We start from the raw sequence: 25,470 nt of genomic DNA, 5'->3' as shown, positions 1-25,470 counted from the left end.
TAATGAGAAGTAATGCTGCTTGGGATTCGATAGAATGGCTACTCATTCTTCCTTACACCATGTTGCTGTGGGAAACTAGAGATAGCCCTCAGTCTCATTTTATGGATAGTAAGCTTTTTCTTTTCCTTTACCAGATCTCAGTTCTCCATTCGTCTGAAAACTCGTTCCTCCCATGGGATGATTTTCTATGTCTCAGATCAAGAAGAGAATGACTTCATGACTCTATTCTTAGCCCACGGCCGTTTGGTTTTCATGTTTAATGTTGGCCACAAGAAACTGAAGATTAGAAGCCAAGAGAAATACAATGATGGATTGTGGCATGATGTGAGTTGAAGGCAGAGAAGAGTATTACCAGCAAATAGTCACAATTGTCAAATGGACTGACATTAATGCCCACTATTGGTCTCTCTAGAAACACCCATTTTAAAATTCTGTTGCCATATGCTCAGAGTTCAATTTTGAGAAAAATTTTTTAATTCCTTATAAAAATCTTGAAGCATATTATTTAAAAAGAGATACAGGCTGCATGTAATTTTTTTTAGTGTAATTATTTTCACCAAAGGGCCAATGGCAAACATAACCTGAAGTTTAATTTCTAACAATTTTTCACTTGTTTTCCCACTGCCTGTGAGTTTCTAAATTTCAACAACAATTGCTGGGTGTCTTTTATAGGCTAAGCCATGGAAGATACAAAGTGAAGAAAAAATCTGTTAGGAAGCTAGGATACCACAGGGAGAATATCTAAATATTGAAGCAAATCAGTGTTACATAATGGAAAGAGTAAGAAACATAAGATGCATTAATCACCATAAATTTAGGAGAGGGAGAAACCAAGTGGGCTGGCCACCTGCCAAGAACTTCATTGAGAACTCTACTAAATACATGTAAGCTGTATCCAGAAATTAAGCCTGTAGCTTTTAAATCAAGCTTTAAAGGAAAAAACAATCTCTTGACCTTCAGAGAAAGGATCAGTTTTTTTAAAGAACTTCTGCAGATTTTCCACAGTACTGCAATAGCGAAGTTTGGAGAAGAGGCACCCGAGCCTTCCCCCGAATCTTGGGATGCACTTGACATGGGCTGTTGTCCTTCTCTCCATCCAGGTGATATTTATTCGGGAAAAGAGCAGTGGCCGACTGATCATTGATGGCCTTCGAGTCCTAGAAGAGAGTCTTCCTCCTAGTGGAGCTGCCTGGAACATCAAGGGTCCTATTTATTTGGGAGGTGTGGCTCCTGGAAGGGCCGTGAAAAATGTCCAGGTAAGCCAGGCATGACCAGGTCGAGCCACTGGCTTTTAGAGCCAGAAGACTATTTAATCCAGGACCTCGCTATACCATCAGCAAACTGGCAAGAATAGAACTGTAGTTTCGCTGGATATAGGCTATCAAAGTGAGTATTGCCCCAGGGGATGTCTGTCTGTCCTCTGGCATTACAAAGTCAGGAGGGATCTTTTGATTCTAAGGTAGAGATGAGATGAAACAGTTTCAGAGGTCTAAACTGTCATGAGAAGTTATGTCTCAAGGAGATGCTTATTTGTTCAGCAAGTGCACATGATTTTAGTGTAAAAAATACAAAAAAAATAGAAGAAAGAATGTCATTCCATTATATATCATTGAGTGACAAAAAACTTTGGGGCCATTCTGTAGACTATGATTTCATTTTTGTTTCCTACATACATACACACACACACACGATTTGTAAATGTGCAAGGAAGTGTGGTTACCCCTGGGGGGAGGGGAGAAGTGGGGGTTATAGTAAAAAGCATGTTACTTTTGTACTTTAAAAATTAATAATATTACACCTTTACAAAAATATTTAGCAATAAAGGGAATGCATCAAAGGACTAAATCTTTCTTAACATAAATATAGATTTGACTTCAGCACGAAAGAACTGATGCATTTCTAAGATTCCCTAATATATGTGGATAAAGCAAAAAAAGGGGGAGTGCATGTTATAATGAGATTTTAGGCAAGTAGCCCCAATTTCATGACAACTCCTTTAAAAGAAAGGTTTCCAAAGCAGTGTGAAATCAGTTGTCTGAAGAGGCCCAAGTTTCACATCCTGAGGTATGATAAATGTTCAACCACAAGATCAGTTAATGGAGCCAGAAATGCAAACTCTCTGCTGTTTATTTAACCATGGTAGATTTAACGGTTAAGAACTTCGCTAGCCCTCATCAGCATTAGGTGATTTGGGGGCCTGCTGTCATTCTTGAAGGAAAACAAACAAGGATAGTTCTAATATTTAATTTCAAAACCATAGCTGCAACTTATTTGTCATAGTGTATGTAAAAATGTTCATAGCTAATTACTGCGGGCTGACATCAAATACAAAATCCCAGCTTCAAAGAACTCATTAAAGCAGCAACTACCTGGAAAACAACTGACCCTTCAGGCAGCTAGATAAATAAGACAGGGGACTGCATCGTTTCTCTCAGGACTCGAATCCCTTCGTTTTGTTTCCCTTTGGTGCGCACCCGTGCATGTTGAGAAAATGGATTTTAAGAAATGTCTTCTTCCCTCAGATCAACTCAGTCTACAGTTTCAGTGGCTGTCTCGGCAATCTTCAGCTCAACGGGGCGTCCATCACCTCTGCTTCTCAGACATTCAGCGTGACCCCTTGTTTTGAAGGTCCAATGGAAACAGGGACCTACTTTTCAACAGAAGGAGGATACGTGGTTCTAGGTAACAGTGACTTCTGCACAAAACATGAATCATGAAATAAATACTTCTTTCCTGGGGGTGGCTGACAGGGAAATTGGGCTGAGAGTTAAAACGTCAGAATGCCAAACTCACTCAGCCCTAGAAAATGGCTTCTTTCCGGGGGATCCCCTTTGTCCCCTCCTGCCACGCCCAACCAGGCAGGCGTGCCCATCCCTGTTTGCTTTCCCTGACCAGAGCTTCTCCACAGCTGCCACCCCTCTGGTATAGATGTAGCCCATCTTGGCCCTTTTAGGATTTCCGGTGCTGCTCTGTGGTCTAATCTGTGTCAGCTCTGAGCCACCCTGCTCTTGTCTTTCTCTGCTCCCTCTTAGAGTGATCCGTTGTCCCTCCCAAAGCAAGTTCCCCTCCCTCCCTTTGCTCTGCTGCCCCATCCTTCAGAAATTGTATTTCTGGACTTGTATTCTCCTTAACTATTACTCTCTCATTCCATTCAACCAAGTTTTTATTGTATGCGTCTGGCATGTCAGTCCCTATGCCAAGTAATGGAACATAATAGTTCTAAAAATAAATACACAAAGTCCTAACAGACTATACACAATCACCACCCAAGCCATTCCAACAAATACTCTATAGAGCAAACATTAGGTATGAGGAAGGCATCAGGATTGGAACCCTCAACATCCCCTGAATAAAGACATGACAATGCAGTCAAGCGTAGCTTCCCAAACCGCCCCCATGTCCAATAGAATACCGGAGGTCATCTTTCCTCTCTTTGTCTAGCTCATGATTTTACTTTCCTTTCTCCTCCTTTATCCACAATAAAGCACCTACGCTCCTATCTCTCAGCCTCTCATTGGATTTCAGCGATAAGAACTCAAAGCCTCGGACAGCTTGAAATGCATAGCAACCTGCACAATTTATGTTCTCCATAAACATTAACTAATAGCAGGAAAAATTAAAAAGTCATTGATAAGGAGACATGTCAAGTGAATATTATCAGGATGCCCAGGTTTGCAACGCGGCTCCTGGAGTGAGCACGGCCCTTCTCAGTAAGAATTCATTTTCCGGCATCATGGCAAGAGCCTCTGAAATGCTCTGCGGCATTGACACCAGTGATCTTTATTAAGACTTAATTTTAAGATACAGATTGGATCAAGTCAGCTCCCTTGCTCAGTGACGGCAAAATAAAGTCTACCTCCCATACTTGAGCAGGCGCGCCCTTCTCCTGTGGCCTTCCTCACTCGCGGGCCTCGCTTTGCCCTGGTCCAGCCGCGCTGGCCTCCACAGTGCTCTCCCAATGTCCCGGCCTCCACACTCGTGTTCAGACTTCTTCCTCTGCCCAGGTTGCTCTTTTCTCCTCCTCGCTTGTGAAATAGTAAACGGTCCTTCTGGTTGTAATCGGTTTCTCCTCCCCTGAGAAAAGAGGCCACGGCACCTTTTCGGCGTGCTGTCCCCACCCCACGGCCCACCGCTGGAGTGGTGTGCTAGTTATCTCAGACCCTCCGGGAGCTTTCCACCCTGTGTCTGACGTGGGAAATGCCACTTGCGGCTTGTCTATTAAAAAAGGTGTCACGCTTTCAAAAAATGAATATAAAAATGTATAATTACGAAATCACACCACGGTTACAAAATTTAGGCTGCTGCTCTTAAGAGCTAATATTTCTCTCCACAGATGAGTCTTTCAATATTGGACTGAAGTTTGAGATTGCATTTGAAGTCCGTCCCAGAAGCAGTTCCGGAACCCTTGTTCATGGCCACAGTGTCAACGGAGAGTACCTAAATGTTCACATGAAGAAGGGGCAGGTAGTGGGTTAAAAACTGTTTAACAGTCTGTCTTCTCTGCCCTTGAATGCTAGGTCGGAAGCATTTTTACTTCACAGAGTTATTCCATCAGTCTTTCCTACCTGGGGGGGGGGGGAAATAATGGGGAAGCTACACATGAAATTTAAATGCAGGCAGTACTTAGATTCAGATTCCTATGTTGAGAATTGATTCGATTAGAGCAAAGAGCCATGAAAATGTGGTAAAGCTAAAAAAAAAAAATCAGTAACAACGGAATTAAAAGGTTTTAATGAAAGAATTGGAAGAAAACATTTTTAAACGAATGAGAGCAGCAAACACATCCAGCTATCAAAATGAACAAACACTAAAGCATCTATCTTTCTATCTACAATATATTTGCATACCAGGTGTATATATATACATATATGCATATACACATATATATTATTTTCAATTGCTAGAAATAAAAAGATTGTTATAATTAAGCACCACTTTCATCCTGAAAAAGTATGACCAAAGAATATTCATGGAAGTGTTCGACTAAATATTATGGAGAAAGCAGCATGTTTTCATTACTGCCCCTAACTTAATAGAACTGATTTTTATTTGAGTTCTGGTACTATTAAACCATATAATGATAAAATCCTTATATCGTGCTCACTGTGTGTCAAGTACTATTCTAAATACAGACGGACTCCGTTAGCCCTCCAGTGGCTCTGTGAGGTAGGTTTCACAAGTGAGAAAACAGGCAGGGTGAGGTGATGGGGGCACTGGGATATGAACCCAGGCAGTCTGGCTCCACAGTCCACGCCCCCCACCAATACCTTAACCTGCTTTGTAGAACACATTCAATCCATAAAAATTAAAGGCATTCATTTTATTCTCTTGTTGTTCCTCTCCCCCAGCTTCTCTCCTGTTACTAGTCTGTCCTCTCGCCTAGGAACAGTTTATTGTCTATAGCCTACCGAAGAGTGACCCCTTGCGTTCACATTGCAAAGCTAATTGTTTGCAGATAAAGCATTGCTTCTCTGCGGTGAATTTAAGAAATCTAGTTTTATCTCTATGAGGAAAAATGAAACTATATAACGTATCCTGTCTTTTTCAGGTCCTAGTGAAAGTCAACAATGGCATCAGAGACTTTTCCACCTCAGTAACGCCCAAGCAGAGTCTCTGTGATGGCAGATGGCACAGAATTACAGGTAAGAAAAACGAGTGTCTTGGGCTTCTTTCATAAAGTGAGCCTACATCCCCACGTGTGGAATGATGGCTTGGAAGAACTCAGACTCTAACTTACATGATAAAATAGGAATGGGTGACAGTCTAAAAGTGGCCAAGAAAAGAGAATCAAATATTACTGTATATATCGAATCCATATGTGATTTGAAAATTTGAATACTGTCAAAATAGTCTTCGGGAGTTTTTTAAAATAATGCATAACTTATGAAGAAGAAAACAGAGTATCCTAAATATTCTCCCTTTCAAAGGAAAGTGTTACAGGGATTGCTTGGTTAGACACTGACATTTTCAATGATATAGAAGAAAGTCTGAGGTTTATTCTGGAATAAATAAAAGCCATCACTGTTATAAATTAGTCTCTTTCATGTGAAAATTAATCACTTCAGTGCCATTTATGACCAGTCTTTTCCTGGTATTTCAGTTATTAGAGATTCCAATGTGGTTCAGCTGGATGTGGACTCTGAAGTGAACCATGTGGTTGGACCCCTGAATCCAAAACCAGTCGATCACAGGGAGCCTGTATTCGTTGGAGGTGTTCCAGGTAAGAGTTCTTTAAAAGGGACATGTTTCCAAATCCAAAAACCAGTAAGTTCTTACAATTGTTATTATAATATTAAGAATGGAGCCATGTGTTTTCATAATTCACCTAGTAACTCAAAGGATTTTATATACAACGTCCTTTCATAGGAAAAAGTATACTGGTGATTATGACTCCTTATTCGAGGATTAAAACAAAGTAACGCATAAGCACTACACTTCATCCTCCTGCCTGGTAGATACTACCCTCCCTTTGCCATATATGCTTATTTTTTTCTCTCTTCCCTTTATATATCCTCACATCCACGTAGTGAAACACACACACTATTTTTTTCTCTAACACAAAGAAAACTCATTTACTAATACTGCTCTAGGATCTGGGAATCTTGGAGGACTAAAAGTTTGCTGATAAATATTCCCCTTCCTTACTAAGAAAGAAGGGAATCCACAGTTCTCCCTGTCCAAGATTAGTCTGAATTGTGAAAACAGCTGCAGACCATAAGTTGTTTTGTTCCGAGGTAGTGACAGTCCCCAAGAGAGGTTCCCAGATGCCATCCTGCAAACATCATCAGTAACATTGCTGCTCTCATCTGCCAAGAATGGTATATAATCCAGGGTGGTGACAGAAGGACTCTTATGGACCCCCCACAATTGTTTTAACCCTCTGGAGCAGGAACCCTGACCTGTGTTGAAAGTGTGTGTTGCACACATTTCACTAACTTGGAAAAACTGAATGTTAAAGCCAGAGAGAGATAAGAAGGAGAAAACCAAGCTTTTACATCTGGAATTTGGTGGTGATTTTAAGGAAAAACTTAGCATGGTTTTTCCTTGTGCCCTAACTAGATTATTTTAGACTGACCCATGTAAAGGCAAGTAATAATTCAATTAAGAGAGTAAGAAAAAAGAGAGAGAGAGAAAGCACAGATCAAATTGGGTACTCACAAAATAGTAGCAACTAAGCATTCCTCTGTTTGTAATGTGAATTTTTCAAATACTAGTACTGACAATAACAGTAACTCCCTGATGAAATATCTGAGACGTTCCTTTTCTTTACTTCTACTATCCACGCCCATCTCCATCCCCCAGTCCTCTCCTCCTGCTCCTGGCCTCAGTTCTGAAAGGGATTCTAGCAAAGGCCACCACGGAACATCCTGTGGGCAGTGTGGAAGATGCGTCACCTCAGTTCTTATATTTCTGTACATTGCTTTCTTCCTGGAAACCACAACATGATTTAAAATATTTCACAGGTTCCCAAGAGCTTACAGGATCAAATTCAGCAAGGTCCTTGATCCTCTGGCCCCTCCTTCCCCTGCCTCTGGGGTCTCCCCACGCTTTCCAGGACTTGCAGTTCTCTCAACGTTCAACGATGCCCACCTTGCTCCAGGCCTTTAAATCACACACGGGGCCTCAATTTCTGGAAAAATGTTCTTGCTTTCCTCCCCTGGTACCTTTTTGAGGAACAGCTTCTCCCACTCTTCTCCCAGTTTAATTCCTTATTGACCTTTAGGACTCAGCCCAGACAGACCTCTACTGACACACACATGCCCCTCTCTCTCTAGAATGTGCTATGTTTGCATAGCCCTTTTGTGACACTTACCAGAGGATTTCATGGAAGTTAAATAGTCCACTCCTTGCTGCCTGGGAACGTGACTTCTTTCAACAGAAAACAAACATTTATGGTCTGTTAAGTACTGTGCTAGGCTCCGAGAGAGGGACAAAACAAGCATGGCCCTCCTTCATGGAACTTACAGCATTTGTTCTTTACTTTGCACCAGAGCACTTACTCTATCATTCAAACAAATACTTGTCTCTTTGATTTTTGTTTTCAGAGTCTGGTCCCAGCATTACACGCTGCCATCACCTCCCACTACAAGAGTTGTTAAGCGCCGCAGACTGGGTGGGCAAGGTGTACCTGAAGCCGTGTTCAGCCTGCCTGAGACATATAATGAACAGCAAATTTTAGCTTACGAGCCAGCGCACAGGGACTAGTGGGCCAGGGGGAGCTTAACCACTGCACCGTTACAGCTTTTAATTCCATCTAGGAGCCATGCCAGTGAGCCTAGAACAAAAGCAATTATAATTTAAGATGAATGTCATTAATTACATCATTTTGAGCTGTTCAACATTAACTCCACTAAAATCACATCAGAAACTGAGGCATGAAAAAGAATAACTGAAGGAAATTAGGTACAAATAATTTTATAATAGGCACTATAATAGGCACTGAATTCCCTTGGAATCTCAACCAGTTCTCTTATATCACACAGAACCCTGATACTATTTCTATCAATAAAAAGTTAATGCATTTAATGAACTATGTTCCCCAAACGTCAATTTTACTGTATAATTTAAAAATCAAAATTAGAAATAAAAAAAAATTTTAAGGTAATGTAGTTCACACATACGCACAGATTTGATCATTCCTCTACGGAAAAGCTTGCATTATTCTGTATATAGTCAAGCTTTTGACCTGAGGAACGTTTGCTCTTAAAATCATGTGTTGATTTTATTAATCAGTTACTTAGGGTTCTGGGGCCACTTTATTGCCACTACCTACCATAAATTGTGTGGTGAATTATGAAGACCATAATTTCTTTTTTCTTTTTTTTTTTTTAAATCTTATTTATTTATTTATTCATGAAAGTCAGAGAGAGAGGCAGAGGCAGAGGGAGAGAAGCAGGCTCCCCGCCTAGCAGGGAGCCCGATGCAGAACTCGATCCCAGGACCCTGGGATCATGACCTGAGCCGAAGGCAGACGCTTAACCGTCTGAGCCACCCAGGCGCCCCGAAGACCATAATTTCTATATGAAATTATTTCCTCTAGATGATGTTCCCCGTGAACCACAGGGTGGTGAGCTTGAACAGAATCAAAATCCATGTTCTAAAACTAGTTTCCAAAATGGGCAGGAGAAATAGATGTTTCTGCCCCTTATACTCGTTCCTGTTCACTTATTTTTATTCTAATGATGAATTACACTGAGCAGCCTTGAAGAATATATATAGTCATACTGATCTAGAGACAAAGGGAAGTGATCTCTCAGCCCCTTCCAAATCTAACACTTCATAATTATCATTCTAAATATGAAATGCGATTTCCGTGATTTATTTTCAGTACAAAGCTTCCGCATAGTCTTAATCTACACTGCTTAGAAAACTTATTACAGCTGCTTGATGATATTTAATTTGCTGTTCTGTTTTATGTTCCTCCCTGAGTTAGTGATTTCTAACTGTTCTCCATCTTTTATCTGCTACTGCTCACATAGCTGTTTGTACATAATAATAAGCTTTGTCTAAATGGATTTTAATTCCAGGATATTTCTAAGCTCTCTAAATTGCTTTAAATTATATTGCTTCTGTCATCCAACACATTTAATTGTATATGTACAATTAATAAGCATAAGGCTTCTTCTAGATCTCTAATTAAGACAAGGGGAGAAAGTTCCCCTGGCATACGACATACAAAGCCTAGACTAGTTATCATTATCCTATTTATAGTTCTTAAACCCTGAGCTCAGAAAAATTAAAATTTAGCTTATGTGAATTCATTATTTTCTCATTATATTTTATGAGCTTGGCAAAAATGTGGAGGCTTAAGGGTGAAGGGTAATGATACAAATTAAACAGAAACATTAACCAAGTCTAAAAATAGTGTAGAAGCTAAAATTCCTTCCCCTTTTCTCAGTAAATCACACAAAATAAGTGAGACCCAGACAACTCTAAAAAGCATAAGCATAGGTAGATCCTGAAAATTCACTATTGAATTTTTATATTAAGTGGGAAATTTCAGCCCTGGAAGATAGCTGAAATACACTCAGAACTTTGATCATGGAAAACATGGCAAAACTTTAAAATTACCACATGTTCACATTACTTCAAAGGCAGATAAAGTTCCTGAGAAAATGAGTAAATTATCACGATATTCCATTTTTGACATGTAAATCATCTTGATGATGTGAGCAGTTGTTACGTGTATTTGTGCCAGAGTGACATTTGGGCTTGGAAGGGCTCACCTGCAATCTTTGTTTTCATTTCTCTCTTTTTCCAGAGTCTCTACTGACACCACGCTTGGCCCCCGGCAGACCCTTCACAGGCTGCATCCGTCACTTTGTGATTGACGGGCGCCCTGTGAGCTTCAGCAAAGCAGCCCTGGTCAGCGGCGCTGTGAGCATCACCTCTTGTCCTGCAGCCTGACACCCAGAGCAAAGCTGCCCCCGTACAAAGTTCTTTAGAGCACTGAAAGAAACACAAAGCCAGCCAGGAGGAACAGCCACTTTTCGTCCCAGTGGGAGCCTTCATCTAGTTGAGCAGGACTTAAATGAATCATCAGGGAATGGATCGTTATTATTTCTCATTTGGATTCTTACCTTGGATCCAAAATGTCTGCAGTGAACAACAGTCAAAGGAGCGTCACACTTACTTGCATTGTATTATTTCCTGCTGGTGAAATTACTGTTCCTGTTTCTAACGAAATAGAAGGGATTCTAAATAAACACTGGCGCACATTTTTAAGTATGGTTAGATTCTCAGGTTAATCTTTCTTTGAGGGACGATACTTTGAATTGAATTACGCCAAAATATCTGAGGTATACTTTTCTTTATCCTGAAAACATTTACGAATTTACATAAAATCTAGAATTAGATGGCAGGCTTGCTTTTAGTACTTTTGTTTGATCTATCAGTATAATAAGAATATTTTAGGTTTATTGCAGTTATAAGGTTTAATAAATTTCTAACAAATTATTAGAAAAATGGAAGCATAATTTAATTTTTTCTAGAGAAGAAAAAATGAGTTAAACCACTTTTTTCCCTTATTTCTTTAAAAGAAAAATAAGGGGCACCTGGGTGGCTCAGTTGGTTAAGCGACTGCCTTCGGCTCAGGTCATGATCCTGGAGTCCCAGGATCAAGTCCCACATCGGGCTCCCTGCTCGGCAGGGAGTCTGCTTCTCCCTCTGACACTCCCCCTCTCATGCTCTCTCTCTCTCTCTCTCATTCTCTCTCTCAAATAAATAAATAAAATCTTTTAAATAAATAAATAAAAGAAAAATAAAACAGCACGAGGGGGAATCTCCTGTAAGATATTACTGGGTGTTCTATAGGAATCATAAAGGACATTACAGCAAAGAAAATAGGACATAATCATAAAATGCTATTTAAAAGTATAAAAGTCCTTTTATTAAAAGATTTTTCCCCACATACAACTAGTATTTTCTAATTTCATGATTTTCTTAGGTGTCTATATTCATAGTCTAGAAAAAATAGGCTTGAATAGCTGGTGTGATTTTAAAATACAGAAACTGAAATAAAAGAATTATACATGAAAAGATAATCAACATTGAAGACAGAATGAGAGAAAATAGGCCCTCACAGCAATAGGAATAAAGGTATGTAAAAGGAATAACTTTTAGGGGCAAGGGAAGGGGGCATAAAATATTTTGAGGAATTACTAAGGGAATAAAATAATCTGACCTTGGGGAAAATATACATGTAAATTATTATATAAGATAGATAGATATACATATATATCTACATATATTCCCCTGCTACCCTCTAGTCTCAGGTACATTAATAATAAAGTTGAAGATATCAATGAAAATAGCTAATATCAATTCATAGAGGAGTTACTGCATGCCAAACTCCATGATAAGCTAAAGCTGATTTGATCATCACATTAATCCTATGAGGTGGCATTCGCAGATGTGAAACCTGAGACTTAGAAAAGTTAGGGATATATTGTCGGCTGTCATTCAGCTAGGCCAAAGAGCCAGGTTTCAAAATGAGAGGCAGCATGATTATCCCCTTGCTTCCTGCATCCACAGACCTGTCTGCCAGCTATCAGCTGTTCTCTAAAGCTGGAGTCACATACCCAAATGCCTATAGAGCCAGTGAGTTACCATAAAGGAGTAAAGCTGGTAGGGTCTGACTGACAAAATCAAGAGGGCCCTTGCCAGGCTTATCTAGAAAGCCAGCAGGCGCTCAAGTCAGCTAACTCTCACATGAAAGAACACAAGTCTTAAAGGACCAGAATTTCCAACAGAAGCTGGAAATGTGAAATTTGGGGGGTTCAGAATGGCCTGAGTTTCAGCTGGCAACTAATTAAATTAAAGCAATAGCAACCACAATACGAGGCTGACCAAACTAAACCTTCTAAGAACCATATGTGACATCTAAACTAAAAACTCTGAATCCAAAAGTCTAGAGCCTTAACAAGTACAGACTGAAACAATGCTCAAAACACACTGCACCGTCATAATATTCCATCAGACCCAAACAGGAAGAAGTGGTTCTGAAACACCCTACCATTTTCTTTTCCAAAAGATTTTTCAGAAGCATCCTAGAGGGCCACCTAGTTCCTCATTCTCAGCAATAGCACAAAGTAAACAAAACCAGCCCAGCTGCAGACCCTGTCTGGACCTACACAGTAGTTCCAGCAGGCATGCACATGGACACACATATATAGACTGAAAACACAAAAATTCTTCTACCTTCTCCACAATTTACAAAGCCACTTTGCAGAGTTAGTATTTCACACTCTTATACTTGACAAATGAGAATCAACTGAAGCTACTGACCCATATACCTCCTGACCACCACAAGATGACCTGAAACTTTGAATTTGCCATTCTTAAGAGCCTGATTCAGCTCTTAGATGGGACTCCATCTTCTTCCAGCTTCTGTCTAGGGAGAAAAAAAAAAGTCATATTTTTTTTCTTTTAGTTAAACATAGTATATCAGGATTTCATATAGAGAAATATGGGTTGGTGCTCATAGTAATTTTGACAAATTTTTGTTTTGTTCCCTGCCAGTTCAAGAGCCCTTTCAAAATGAAGAGGCCTCCCATAGCCCCAGTTCGAGGGAGGAGCCCTATTTAGGCCTGTGTCCTGCCTTCTCCTGTCATGACTACAGCTGATTGGATAAGAAGACTGTACTATAGCTTCCCAGTGAAGCAATATCCCATTATCTGGTGGTGTGAAAAGATGAATTCAAACAATCAGATATTTTCTCTTAAAATTCTGAATTGGGAAACGTAAAAAGAATCAAGCACTTAGCAGTAGAAGTTGAAGCCAAAATAAAACTATCCGAAAGTATGGTTTTAAGTGTTTACCACACACATTTATAAACACACGCTTTTAAAAAAAGGAAAGAAAAAGAACTTAGCATTTCCCATTCTGTAGATGTAGTATAATACATCTACCTGCCTGTTGTCTAACCACCTCAATTCTCAGCCTGGAGTTTGTAGGGAGGGAATGTATTTCAGAAGATACTCAGATCTATTTGTTCTCTGGGCCCCCACATCCTTGTATGCAACATGGTAGTATAGGGTGTCAAGTAGAGTCTTTTCTATTTCCTTAAATCTGTGACTACAGCCCATAACTGGGGCCATAAAACAGTAAATACATCACATCTGAAGTGTGGAGTCAATCCCTTCTCCTTTAGGAGTGACTCCGAGAAATCATTGTAGCATAACCAGCAATATAACACAAAAATCCCCCAATATGCCCCCCCCACACACACACACAGTCTATGTAAAGAGACTAGAAGGGCAACAAAATGAGGCACCATCCAGAATGTAAACTCCATGAAACTGTCTATGTTATTCACTGATATGTTGTAAGAGCAATGGAATAGCACTTGACACCTAGGTTTATGCTCAATACATATTTGTTGAGTGAATTTCAGGAAAGCAGGATTTCCATAAAAGTTACCCCTCACCTTACCTCCCAGTGCAATCACTTGTAAAGTGCCTAGGACTCTTGAGGGGAAAAAAAATCTGGTATTGACTCTCCACTTGGGATCCCCTGAGCCCCAGGGATCTCTGATTGCTGACGATGTAGGGAGTAGATGAGGGAAAAAATGGAACAGCCCACCAGAGAGACAAGACGCACTCCCTCAGATCTTTGGTAACCTTTCAAGTCCTGAAAAGTAGGGGAGAAGGTTGGCTACATGGATAAGGCCACTCAGTTTTTAAATTTCACAACACCAGAGGACATCATCCCCAGAAGACACTGGTAGGGGGCAGAATGGCTCAGGTGGCGGGTGGGGGGTGGGGTGGAAGGTAGATGAGATTGAGGAATGAAAGCCTGTTATCATCTGCCAAAGCGTGGGACAGAAAAGCACACGTAAGAGGAAGTTAGCATGATATGACCAGCCAGAAGCAGCAACTGAATCCCTCAAGGAGCTCCTGAAGTATAGTAATGGTGGCCGCTCAACACTGAGTGCCTCACCAAGCTAGCCAAACCATTTACAGTGAGCTAAATCGGCCACCTCAACAAAATATGTTTTACAATGATAACCTCCAAAGATGAATGATTAATGAGCTGATGTCAACCTGGAGGAAGGTTATGAAAGCATGATGCTCCCAAACCTGTTTATATTCCCTTACATAAAGCCCATATCTGCAATGTAAGCAATGTAGGAAGGCATTTACTCAAGGCAGAGGCTTTAGAAGAGTAAAGAATTCATACTGGTAAAAAACTTATTGGTTTATCCTTTTAATATGTCTTTATGATCTACAGCAATGTCTCTACTCTCATTCCTGATATCAGTAGTTTCTGTCTTCTTTTTTTCCTGATAATTCTGTTGAGGCTTATCAATTTTATTGATCTTTTTGAAGTACCAGCTTTTGGTTTCATTGACTGTTCTCTATTATTTATTTTTATTTTATTGATCTCTGGTCTTTCTTACTGCCTCTTTTGGGTTTCGTTTGCCCATCTTTTCTGCTTTCTTAAGGTAAAAGCTTAGATCATTCGCTTGAGATGTTTCTTCTTTTCTAATGAAAGAATTTGATGTTTTCTAAGCACTATTCATCTATACACCATCCATTTTGATATGTTGTGTTTCCATTTTCATTCAGCTCAAAATACTCTTCTAATTTCTCCTGCCATTTCTTCTTTATTCATGGGTTATTTGAAAACCTGTCATTTAAGTATCCCAATATTTGGAGATTCTCTGGATATTTTTCTTTGATTTCTAACTTAATTCTCCTGTGGAATATACTTGCATACTCTGTATATTTTGCCTATTTTTCAATTTATTGAGACTTGTCTCATTGCCTACAATGTGGTCATTCTTGGTGAGTTTTCCATGTGTACTCGAAAAGAATATACAGTTTCTGCCATACTATCGTTCTTCTACCAGTTGTTGAAAGATGTTGAAATCTCCAACTATAAAATGTGGAGTTGTTTTCTTTTCAATTTCATCAGTTTTTGATTCATATACTTTGAAGCTCTGCATAAACACTTAAAATTGTTATGACCATTTTAACATTATGAAATGCCTTTCTTTATCCCTGGTAGTATTCTTTGTTCTAAAATTGTCTTGTCTATTATTAATATAGGCTATTCCAACTTTCTTTTGATTAATGTTTACATGGTATATCTATTTTACCTTTTATATTTTTAATTTATGTGTCTCTTAGTATTTAAAGTAAGTTCAAGTAGATAGCATCTTCTTTTCTAGCCAATCTGAGTATCTCTGCCTATTCATTGAAGTATTTAGACTTTTTGTAATTAATGTAAATATCAATATAATTTGGCTTAAATTCATTATCTTTGTTTCCTTTTTCCCCTTTTTCTGGCTTCTTTAGGATTGAGTGATATTTATTCCATTTTATCTCCACTATTGGGTATTAACTCTCTGTTATTATTTGCTTTTAGAGATAATTCTAAAGTTTACAATTTATTGGGACTCCTGTGGCTCAGTTTGGTTAAGCGTCTGCCTTCGGCTTAGGTCATGATCCCAGGGTCTTGGGATTGAGCCCCACATTGGGCTCCTTGCTCAGCGAGGAGCCTGCTTCTCCCTCTTCCTCTACCTGCCATTCCCCCTGCTTGTGCTCTCTCTTTCACATGATCTCTCTCTCTGTCAAATAAATAAATAAAATCTTAAAAAAAAAAAAAAGATATCAAGCCAGAAACTGGCTTAGGGTATTCAAGTGAAAGGATTCAGCTAAGTGGCAACCCGAACATAAACAAAGGAAACCAGCCTAAAACACATTAATTATTTAGACTAGGCCCTTCATGATTGATAATCAAGGTGGATTAACCTTCATCTTGAATTATTGATATTAATGATCCACTGTGAGCAAAATGATTTCTAAAGTACTTTCTAATTGTGAAATATTATTCTATCTTATCTATCAAACATAACTGATGGCTTATCACTACAAATTTTATAAGACATTTTGTCTTTTCCTAGTAAAAGAAAATACTTCCACTATTGTCATCATCCAAAGGTGCCACCACTTTTATTTGTTTATCAGATCATAAGATGATACTGGCCCATTACCCTTGACCTAGTCAAACCTCTACAAAAGGCTTAATGATGCTATTTAGGATGCATTTCCTTGCTGCTTTGTGCAGGTGACTTTCGCATTGTTGCATAGACAGTGATAGGAACATCAGTTATTGTCAGGCAATGACTTCCAGGGCATCTTCGGAGTTGCCTGAATAAAAGAGCAAATGACATGTGGTTTGATACTAAATAGGAAATTTTTTCAGAGCAGCAAAGTTTGCATATCAACTGTTTTAAATCATTTTGAAAGCTTTGAATGTCACAATATAATTATAACACAGTGGCACTGATGAGCCAGACATTTTAGACTTATGTTGCAAAGAAATTGTGGTTGTTGCCATACACTTAGTCACAGGAAATTTATAAATATAAAATAACCCTCTGGAGGATCATTTTGAAAGGTATGCAGTGATTGCTAAATGGCAAAAAAAAGGTGGGGGGGGAGTGCATTGTTGTAAACATAGTGATAATACTATGGCAATTTATGCATATAGGCACCTTAAAATCACTTCAATTGAGTGATCTAAAAACTAGAATATTTGTGGAAAAATATAAAACTGAACATGCTATTCCATACACTATTCAAATGTTGATTGAAGCTCAGGTTTAAAAGAATCTTTAGGGGGGCCTAGGTGGCTCAGTCATTAAGCGTCTGCCTTTGGCTCAGGTCATGGTCCCAGGGTCCTGGGATCGAGCCCCACATCAGGCTCCCTGCTCTGCGGGAAGCCTGCTTCTCTCTATCCCACTCCCCCTGCTTGTGTTCCCTCTCTCGCTGTGTCTCTCTCTGTCAAATAAATAAATAAAATCTTTAAAAAAATAAAATAAAAGAATCTTTAAATGGCATCTAGTCCAAAAATATCTCTAGTGCTTGAATTTCTGTTCCAACATTCCCACCAGATAATCACCTAACCTCAGACATTTCTAAAGACAAGTGCTTAGTACTTCCCAAAATAGTACTGCATCCTTGAATAACTCTGATTTTTAAAGTACCTGCCTTATTAAGCTCAAATCTGTGTTCTAAAAATTTCTAAGCCATGAGAAATATAACAATGTAGTATTTGATGTTTTGCTATGGTAAGCAGCAGAAAAGTGGAACAAATCCTATTCTTCATAGTTTTCTTCAATTTGCAGAAAATGATTTTGTTTTATAAAATATCCATACTCTATATTACTATCTTTCTGCTAAAAGTCAAATCAAAGCCAAAGTGACACTAAATCTGAGGTTGGGGTCTTCTTCGTATTTGTAGCCTTATGCCTAGCATATAGTAGCCCTAAAGATTTGCTTGTTTAAATGAATGCTATCTTTCTTGTAACTATCAACAACAACAATAACAAAAATCTAGCTAAAAATTTACCAAAAAAAGAATTGGTCTATCGCTGAGACTTAACAGAGGTACCAAAAACAGACTGCGCTAAGAAAACCTGTAATCTGTTAATACTAATTTCATAAGGAATGTTTGTTAATATTAATTTAATGGTCCTGGACTTTTTTCTTGCTAATATTGAACAGCAACTAAAGCTTATATTGATAATAGCCATTATGCATTTCCTCAGTCATCAGGATGAGCAGACCTTACCTAGTTGGTGACATCTCTTTCCCATGACAGGCAGCACTGGAGCTCAGCCCGGATTCCAGCCCAGTTGAAGAATCTCCTCCTTCCACTGGAAACCTCCTTGGCTGGGTCCCACACCGAAAAGGCATAATTCACTGAAAACCTAGATTAGAAAGTTAAAATAATGGCATAGGGCTGAGTTGTCTTCAAAAAGTTCTTTGGAGTCTTTAATGTTATTATTTTGTCATAGATACATAGAAACTTTCTATATATCTACAGATATATAGAAACATATAGAAATTACATTTCAAAATATCTATAGAAGCATATAAATGCTATATTACACAACTCCCCTTTACATACAATTTGAATCTAGCAACAAATATAAAACAGCCATTAGATGGTAGAAGTAAACTGTGCCCTATGGTTAACATTACTGAAGTCTATTTCTGCTATGTGAAAAAAACCCAGCTTGCTTGAAATGAGTGTTAACAATAAACAAGCTTGAGCTCCTACTTCCACTCCCCACTGCCTCTCTGTCAAGCCCTTCTCTTCCTTATAAGTAGAGCCGAGCCTCACGTCCTCCATGATAGGTTCCATTAATCCTGTTCCTGATGATCATTCATCCCCCCGCCTCTGTATATTTACAGCACATTAGTTAAGAAAGTGGAAGAGTTGGACAGACTATGTAATCCTAAGCAAGGTACTTAACCAAGCATGTTTCTCAAGGATAAATCGGAAATAATAGTATCTCTTTCCAGGGTAATAGTGTGGATTAAATTAGGTAATACATGTAAAATGCAGTGCCTAACACATAGTTAGTGCTCAATAAACGTTAACTATTAGTACCCGGCAGATGCTACTGGGTACACAAACACACACATAACATAATGTATATGTCAGATATAAGTATGATACACATACACACACACAACTATATAAAATAAGCTCTTTACTGCCTACTATTGCCTCTACTTGGAAATCTTCCCCACCCCACTGCTCCCCACTCCTTACTTGCTAGGACCAACTCATTCATTAAGTCTGAATTTACATTTCACTTTCTCAGAGAAGCCATCCATAACCACTCCATTATAGAAGTTTTCATAGCACTCTCTATTTTGGCTTTGTAACAGTTATCACTCTAATTCAGGATTCCTCAACTGTGACACCATGCACATCTGGGGCCAGATAGCTTTTTGTTGGGGAGAGAAGTTGGCCTGTGCTTTGTAGGATGTTTTGTAGCATCAAGGCGTCCACCCACTGCACACCAATAGCACCCCTCCCCCAAAGCTGTGACAATCAAAAATGTCTCCAGACATTGCCAAATGTTCCCTGGTGGAGAAGGGGAAGAAATCATGCCCTGTTGAGAACCAGCGCCCTAATTTTTTGTAAATGTTTTTACTTAATCATTGTCCCTCCTGCCTCCATTTCATGCCTATCTTTGTCACCACTCACTGAATCCTTAATACCTAGAACAGTGGCTGGCACACAGTAATTAACAACTTTTGTATAAATTTATATGTGTTCAAAAGACAGGAAAAATGAAATACGTCTTATAACTGTTTTTTATGCCTAGAACAGTATTCTATGCCTAATAAGTAAGTGTCTGTTGTGGTAATAATAAAACTAAATTATTAAAGTTTAGGAATTTGAATATTATATATAATGGTTTTTATAGACTGTGCTTCCTTTATCAAGGAAAAAAGTAGTATGCTCAATGACAAGTTAGTAGAACTACAGTAAAATCTATGGATTAGTATAACTATCTAATTTACATAGATATTAAGTTCTGGCTAATTCGATCAAGGATGCATAGACTTACCAAAATAGGCTGAGTCTGATTCCTGTAGAGGTGAACAAATCAACTGCTTCTACTGACCTTTCATAGAAGGCTGGAATTGCCAAAGGAATGATGATCAAATGTTCCAGTGACACCCAGAAATTATTACATCAGAAGATTCTTTCACATAGTTTCCTACCTGCTAAAGAATAAAATGTCACAATTCATAGCTCCAGCAGCAAGCTGAAACTCAGCAAAGAATTATCTCTGAAGTTTGTTTGACAGTCTTATTCTTGTCACTGCCTTATTCTCCAATGATATGAAATATTTGAATCTATGAATGAATTTACTTATATTCTACGCCTACAGTCTAATCTGTACAAAATCATGAGATTCTTCTCACTTTATATCCCATTTTCTTCATTATCTTTATCTTCCAGTTTTTCCCTTAACTATTAATACAAACTAATCCAATCTAACTATGTCCTCATCCCACACCAAAGGCCTCAAACTGCACCTTTACAAATTTCTCTATGGCTCTTCCTGTGTGGGATTCTTTACATCTTCTCCCTAATGCCTGGACTACCTCTTCTTTTCTATTTCCCCAAGAACCTTGAAATCCCCAAGTGACAGAAATGAGGACAACTGAGAAAACAAGAATACATCTTGTACTGTCTTCTCTGTTCTGTTCCCTGGACCCTGAGGCTCTCCTCTGTTTGTACCATCTTTGCCAAAGGAATGATTATCAAATGTCCCAGTGGCACCCCAAAATTATGACATCAGAATTCTTTCACATAGGTTCCTATCTGCTAAAGAATAAAATGTCTCATAGTTCATAGCCCCAGCAACAAGATGAAACTTATCTTCTGGACTCCCTCCCCTGCCTTCCCTCTCCCAACTTCTGTAGCAATAGCTTACCTCACGGAATGTAATACTAAAGTATAACCCTTAAGCCAGAACATTTCTCTTCAGCTAATCTTTTTTTTCAATTTTCATAGTTGATGACAAACTATTAAATGACATTAAGCATTTTTTTTCATTTAATGAAAATCTTTTTTACTACCCACATTTTCTAAGCTCCCACTGTTCTGTTTTTATATGATTTACATTACAGGAAGTTGGCATTTTACATAATTTAGTTGATGGACAAAATCTTACCTCTACCTTCTTTTTCTTACTAGGGTGCTATATGTGAATAGTTGATCACAATTTTAGCTTAGAGAAACCATTTAACTGACTGTGTCATAGTTAGACAAACTGAAATAATTGCTAGCCATTGTTAGCTAATGTATCATTAGGACCTAAACATTTGATCCTTAGGATGGCAAAAATTTTTAATAGTTTACATTTTCTAGTGGAGGTGCATGTGGAAAAATGGTAGGTTCTGACATGAAAATTAGGTTTGAATTTTAACAGCATGTTAATTCTGAGACTTTGAGCAAATCACTAAAAGTCTACCTGAAAAAAAGGTATGAATTTCTATATCATAGAGTTGTTTTGAGGAATAAAAAAAATCTAACATGTAATAAAACCAGTGTCTGAAATACAAAAGTTCCACCAGCATACATTATTTTATCTTTGTGCATAACTCTTGAAATCAGAGTGTTGAAGCATTGATTTCACTTTTTAGTCATTGATATATTTTTAAACTACAAAGTGAAGTATCTGCATGTGAAATATTCATAAATTCCTCTAATTTACTATGATTTTTAACTAGGTATTTGGCACAAGCTGCACCAAGTTTCTTTTTTTTGGTATGGGTGGTACAATGAAACAAACCAAACAGTAGCCTTAATGATGAAACTTTCTAGCACTAGAGAAATAATACATCACAAAATGAACTTAACTCTCCAGCAGAACTTCACAGAGAAATGGATGAATATGTGAAGTATAGATGTTGGGGGTGGGGGTTGTTGGAGATGGTGAAATCTCTAAATACTCTCTCTTAATCCTCATAAACCTGAGAGTAATAATAATCTTTCAATCCTCAGAATATTGATTTATGAGATGTAGGAAAGGAGCAATGCTCAAACTTGTCATATCCTAAGACAATAGATCTATTACCCATCTATTACCCATTTCAACAAATATTTGCTGAGAATCCACCATGAGCCAGACATATGTTAAGTGCTGAAGATAAAATATTGAGCAAAACAAACACAGTGTCTATCCTAGTAGAGTTTACAGGTAGGGTAGTATATGCCCTAGACTAGGATATCAAACCTAAGTCTAAAGAACGAGTAGACATCAACTAGGTGAAAATGGGTGGGAAGTAAAAACATCGAGACAGTTGAGGATGGGGCAAACAGAGGAAATAGCATGTGCAAAGATCATGTGCCAGTAGAGAAGACAACAGAAAATATGAAAGGCCAGCATAACCATGGTAGAGAAAATAAAAAAATAAGGTCAGAGAAATAAGTAGAGGCTAAACCAAGCAGGAACATGAACCCAAGTTAAAGACTTTATGAGCAAGGGAGCTCACAAAAGAATTTTAATCTTTCAGGAAGCTTATTAGGTTTCATTGATTTTTCTCTGTTAATTTTCTGTTTTTTATTTGATTTCTTTTCCAATCTTTAGTATTTGCTTTTTTTCTGTTTACTTTGGGCTTAATCTGTTTCTCTTTTTCTAGTATCTTAAAATGGAAGCCTAGATCATTGATTTGAGACATACCTTCTTGAAATAAGCATTTAATTCTATAAATTTCCATCAAAGTACTACTTGAGATTCATTCCACAAATTTTGAAATGTTGTATTTTCATTACCTTCCGTTAAAAATTTCCATTTCCCTCTTGGTTTCTTCTTTGACTTATGAGTTATTTAGAACTGTGTTATTTTGTTTTCAAATATATGGAATTATTCTAGCTAGTTCTCTTTTACTGATTTCTTAGATTCCATTGCTGGCAGAGAACATTCTTCATATAACTATAATTCTTTTATATTTATTGAGATTTGCTTATGGTCAGAATATGGACTATCTTGGTAAGTGTTCCACCTACTCTTGAAAAGAATATGTATTCTGCTGTCATTGAATGAAGTGTTCTATCATTGAATTACTTGGTTGACAAGTTCTTCAAGTCTTCTGCATTCTTACTGATTTCCTGTATTCTTCTTTATCAATTATTGAAATAAGGATGTTGAAATCTCCAAATATAATTATGAATGTATCTGTCTCTCTATTCTGCCAGTTTTTGCTTCATATAATTTGAAGCTCTGATATTAGGTACATAAATATTTAGTAGTGCTACGTCCTCCTGATGAATTGACAACTTTATTATTAAAAACTATCCTTCTTTATCTCTAGTAATATTCTGTGCCCTGAAATCTACTTTGTCTGAAATTTATATAGATACTTTCTATTCATTAATGTTAGTATAATGTATCTTTTCCTGTCTTTTTACTTTTAACTTATTTGGTCTTTACATTCAGTGTGGTTTTCTTATAAACAGTAGAGTTGAGTCTTGCTTTTTCTTATCTACTCTGATGATCTCTGACTTTTAATTAACATGTTTCAATTATCTACATTTAATGTGATAGATATAACTGAATTTGTATGCCCTCTTCCTATTTGTATTCTATTTTCACTGTTCTTTTTTCCCTTTTTTCTTATTCTGTTCTTTTGAAACAACTGAGTATATTTCATGAATCTATTCTATCTTCATTATTGGCTTATTGCTCTACAACTTTATGTTTTCTTTTTGGTTACTTTAAGGTTTATAGTAAACATTTTTAACTTTTCTGTTTGCCTTAAATAACATTATGCCATTTCACATACACTAAAAGAAACTTACACTGAAAGAAACTCACGCTAAAAGAACCATTTCCCCTCTCCCACCCTGTATTATTTAATCATACATTTTACTTCTACATATATTATAAACCCCACAACACATAAATTTCTCTTTAAGCAACTGTTTTTGAAGAAAATTTTAAAATTTTATATCTACCCACATATTTATATTTACCCACATATTTATCATTTTTTATATTTACCCACATATTTATCATTTTCAGTGTTCTTGGTCCCCTTCAGTAAGTCCAGATTTCCCTCCAACATCATTTTCCTTTTATCTGAATGAAGATTTTCATTTAACAGTTGTAGTCTACTAGCAATCAATTCATTCCAGTTTTGTATGTTTTTACTTCATCTCCACTTTTTCATCTCCATTTTTGAACAATATTTTTGCTGAGTATAAAATCCTGTCAACAATTTTGTTTTGCAGGGCTTTTTTTAAGTACTTAAAGATTTTGCTCCAGTTTTCTGATTTGCATTGTTTCTAAGTCTGCTTTTATTTTTAACTTTGTTCCTCTACATGTAGTGTGTCCTTTTTTCCTCTGGGTGCTTTTAATATTTTTCTTAGCCACTGGTATTAATTTGATTATAATATGCTTGGTGTGGTTTTATTCCTGTTTCCTGTGTCTAAAGTTTCATTGAGTTTCTTGGGTCTGTGGGTTCATAGTTTTTATCATATGTGAAAACTTTTCAGACATGATCTCTTCAAGTATGTTTTTGTTTCCTCCTTCTGGAACTCCAATTATGGTATATAAAGCTGTTTGAAGTTGTCCCATAGCTCACTTATCCTCTTTTATTCTCTTTTCGTTCTATTTTGGATAGTTTCTACTGTTTGCAATGTCTAATCTGCTCTTAATTCCATCCAGTGTACTTTTCATCTTAGACATTGCATTCTTTTTTATCTCTAGATGTCTGATTAGGGTCTTTTATATTTGTCTCTTCTTAATCTTTCCATGCTTCCTTCTGCCTTCTTGAACATATGAAGTATATTTATGTTATTTTAATGTCCTCGTCTACCAGTTCCTTCATTTGTGCCATTTCTTGGTTTGCTTTTACTGATTCTTTTTAACCTCATATGGAGTGTTTTCTACATCTTCACCTATCTTGCAATTTTTCATCGAATGGCAGAATTTTTCATTGTTGAATGCTGGTTTTATTTTTAGTCCTTTAAGCACTTTCAAGTTTTAATCTAGGACACAGTTACTTGGAAATAGCTTGGCCCTTTGGAGGCTTGATTTTACGCTCTCCTAGGCTAGATCAGAACAGCCATTCATCTATGGCTAATTTCTCTCCATTACTAAGGCAATATCCTTACTGTATTCAACACCCCCAGACATTACAGGGCTTTTCCACTAAAGATACTGGGAATGTAAACTAGTCCCAGCCTTGTGTGAACCCCCAAAATTGTTCTGCCTGCTTCTTCCCAGTGGTTCATTCCTCAGTCTTGGGTAGTTTCCCCACATGCATATACTGATCAGTACTCAGTTTAAGGCTCAGAGAAATTCCTTGAAGATCTCCAGAGCTTTCTCTATACACTCACTCCTTTCTGGCATTCTGCTCTGAAAATTATAGTTGCCTTGGTCCCACAGAATTTTCAGTTCTGTCTCCCCAACTCAGGATGGCTGCTGGGTTGTGTTTGAGCTCTGTTCATCAGAAAGAAGTTACTAATGTCAATGTTACCTAGAGCAATCTACACATTTAATGCAATCCCTATCAAAATACTATCAACTTTTTTCAAAGAAATGAAACAAATAATCCTAAAATTTGTATGGAACCAGAAAAGAACCTGAATAGCCAGAGGAATGTTGAAAAAGAAAAGCAAAGCTGGTGGCATCACAATTCC

The 25,470-nt window shown here is 37.7% G+C and overlaps 2 protein-coding genes across 8 annotated transcripts in view; one reads left to right on the top strand and one right to left on the bottom strand.

The window, feature by feature from the left end:
• LAMA4 (laminin subunit alpha 4) overlaps positions 1 to 10,728 on the top strand; it is a 131,027-nt gene extending 120,299 nt beyond the window's left edge. The window contains exons 30-36 of the mRNA XM_081829365.1: positions 135 to 324; positions 1,101 to 1,256; positions 2,523 to 2,682; positions 4,334 to 4,464; positions 5,549 to 5,642; positions 6,101 to 6,220; positions 10,262 to 10,728. Coding sequence (XP_081685491.1) covers positions 135 to 324; positions 1,101 to 1,256; positions 2,523 to 2,682; positions 4,334 to 4,464; positions 5,549 to 5,642; positions 6,101 to 6,220; positions 10,262 to 10,407 — 997 coding nt within the window. The 3' untranslated portion in view covers positions 10,408 to 10,728. The remainder of the gene's footprint in view (positions 1 to 134; positions 325 to 1,100; positions 1,257 to 2,522; positions 2,683 to 4,333; positions 4,465 to 5,548; positions 5,643 to 6,100; positions 6,221 to 10,261) is intronic.
• A 5,701-nt stretch (positions 10,729 to 16,429) lies between these two features.
• FAM229B (family with sequence similarity 229 member B) overlaps positions 16,430 to 25,470 on the bottom strand; it is an 11,805-nt gene continuing 2,764 nt past the window's right edge. For 4 of the 7 annotated variants that reach the window (XM_031018179.2, XM_031018176.2, XM_031018174.2 and 1 more), the window contains exons 2-4: positions 19,880 to 20,039; positions 18,082 to 18,220; positions 16,430 to 16,655 (exon numbers count right to left, since the gene is read on the bottom strand). In XM_031018179.2, the coding sequence (XP_030874039.1) occupies positions 16,538 to 16,655; positions 18,082 to 18,206 (243 nt within the window). In that variant the 5' untranslated portion in view covers positions 18,207 to 18,220; positions 19,880 to 20,039 and the 3' untranslated portion in view covers positions 16,430 to 16,537. Of the gene's footprint in view, positions 16,656 to 18,081; positions 18,300 to 19,879; positions 20,040 to 25,470 lie in introns of those variants that run through there. The other 3 variants (XM_081828832.1, XM_031018175.2, XM_081828833.1) reach the window with 3 other exon arrangements.

The sequence above is a fragment of the Leptonychotes weddellii genome, chromosome 8, assembly GCF_054177405.1.
Source record: "Leptonychotes weddellii isolate Sample4059 chromosome 8, ASM5417740v2, whole genome shotgun sequence".
Taxonomy (NCBI): Eukaryota; Metazoa; Chordata; class Mammalia; order Carnivora; family Phocidae; genus Leptonychotes; species Leptonychotes weddellii.
Note: the sequence above shows the minus strand (reverse complement) of the source record. Positions and strands in the feature narration are given on the sequence as shown.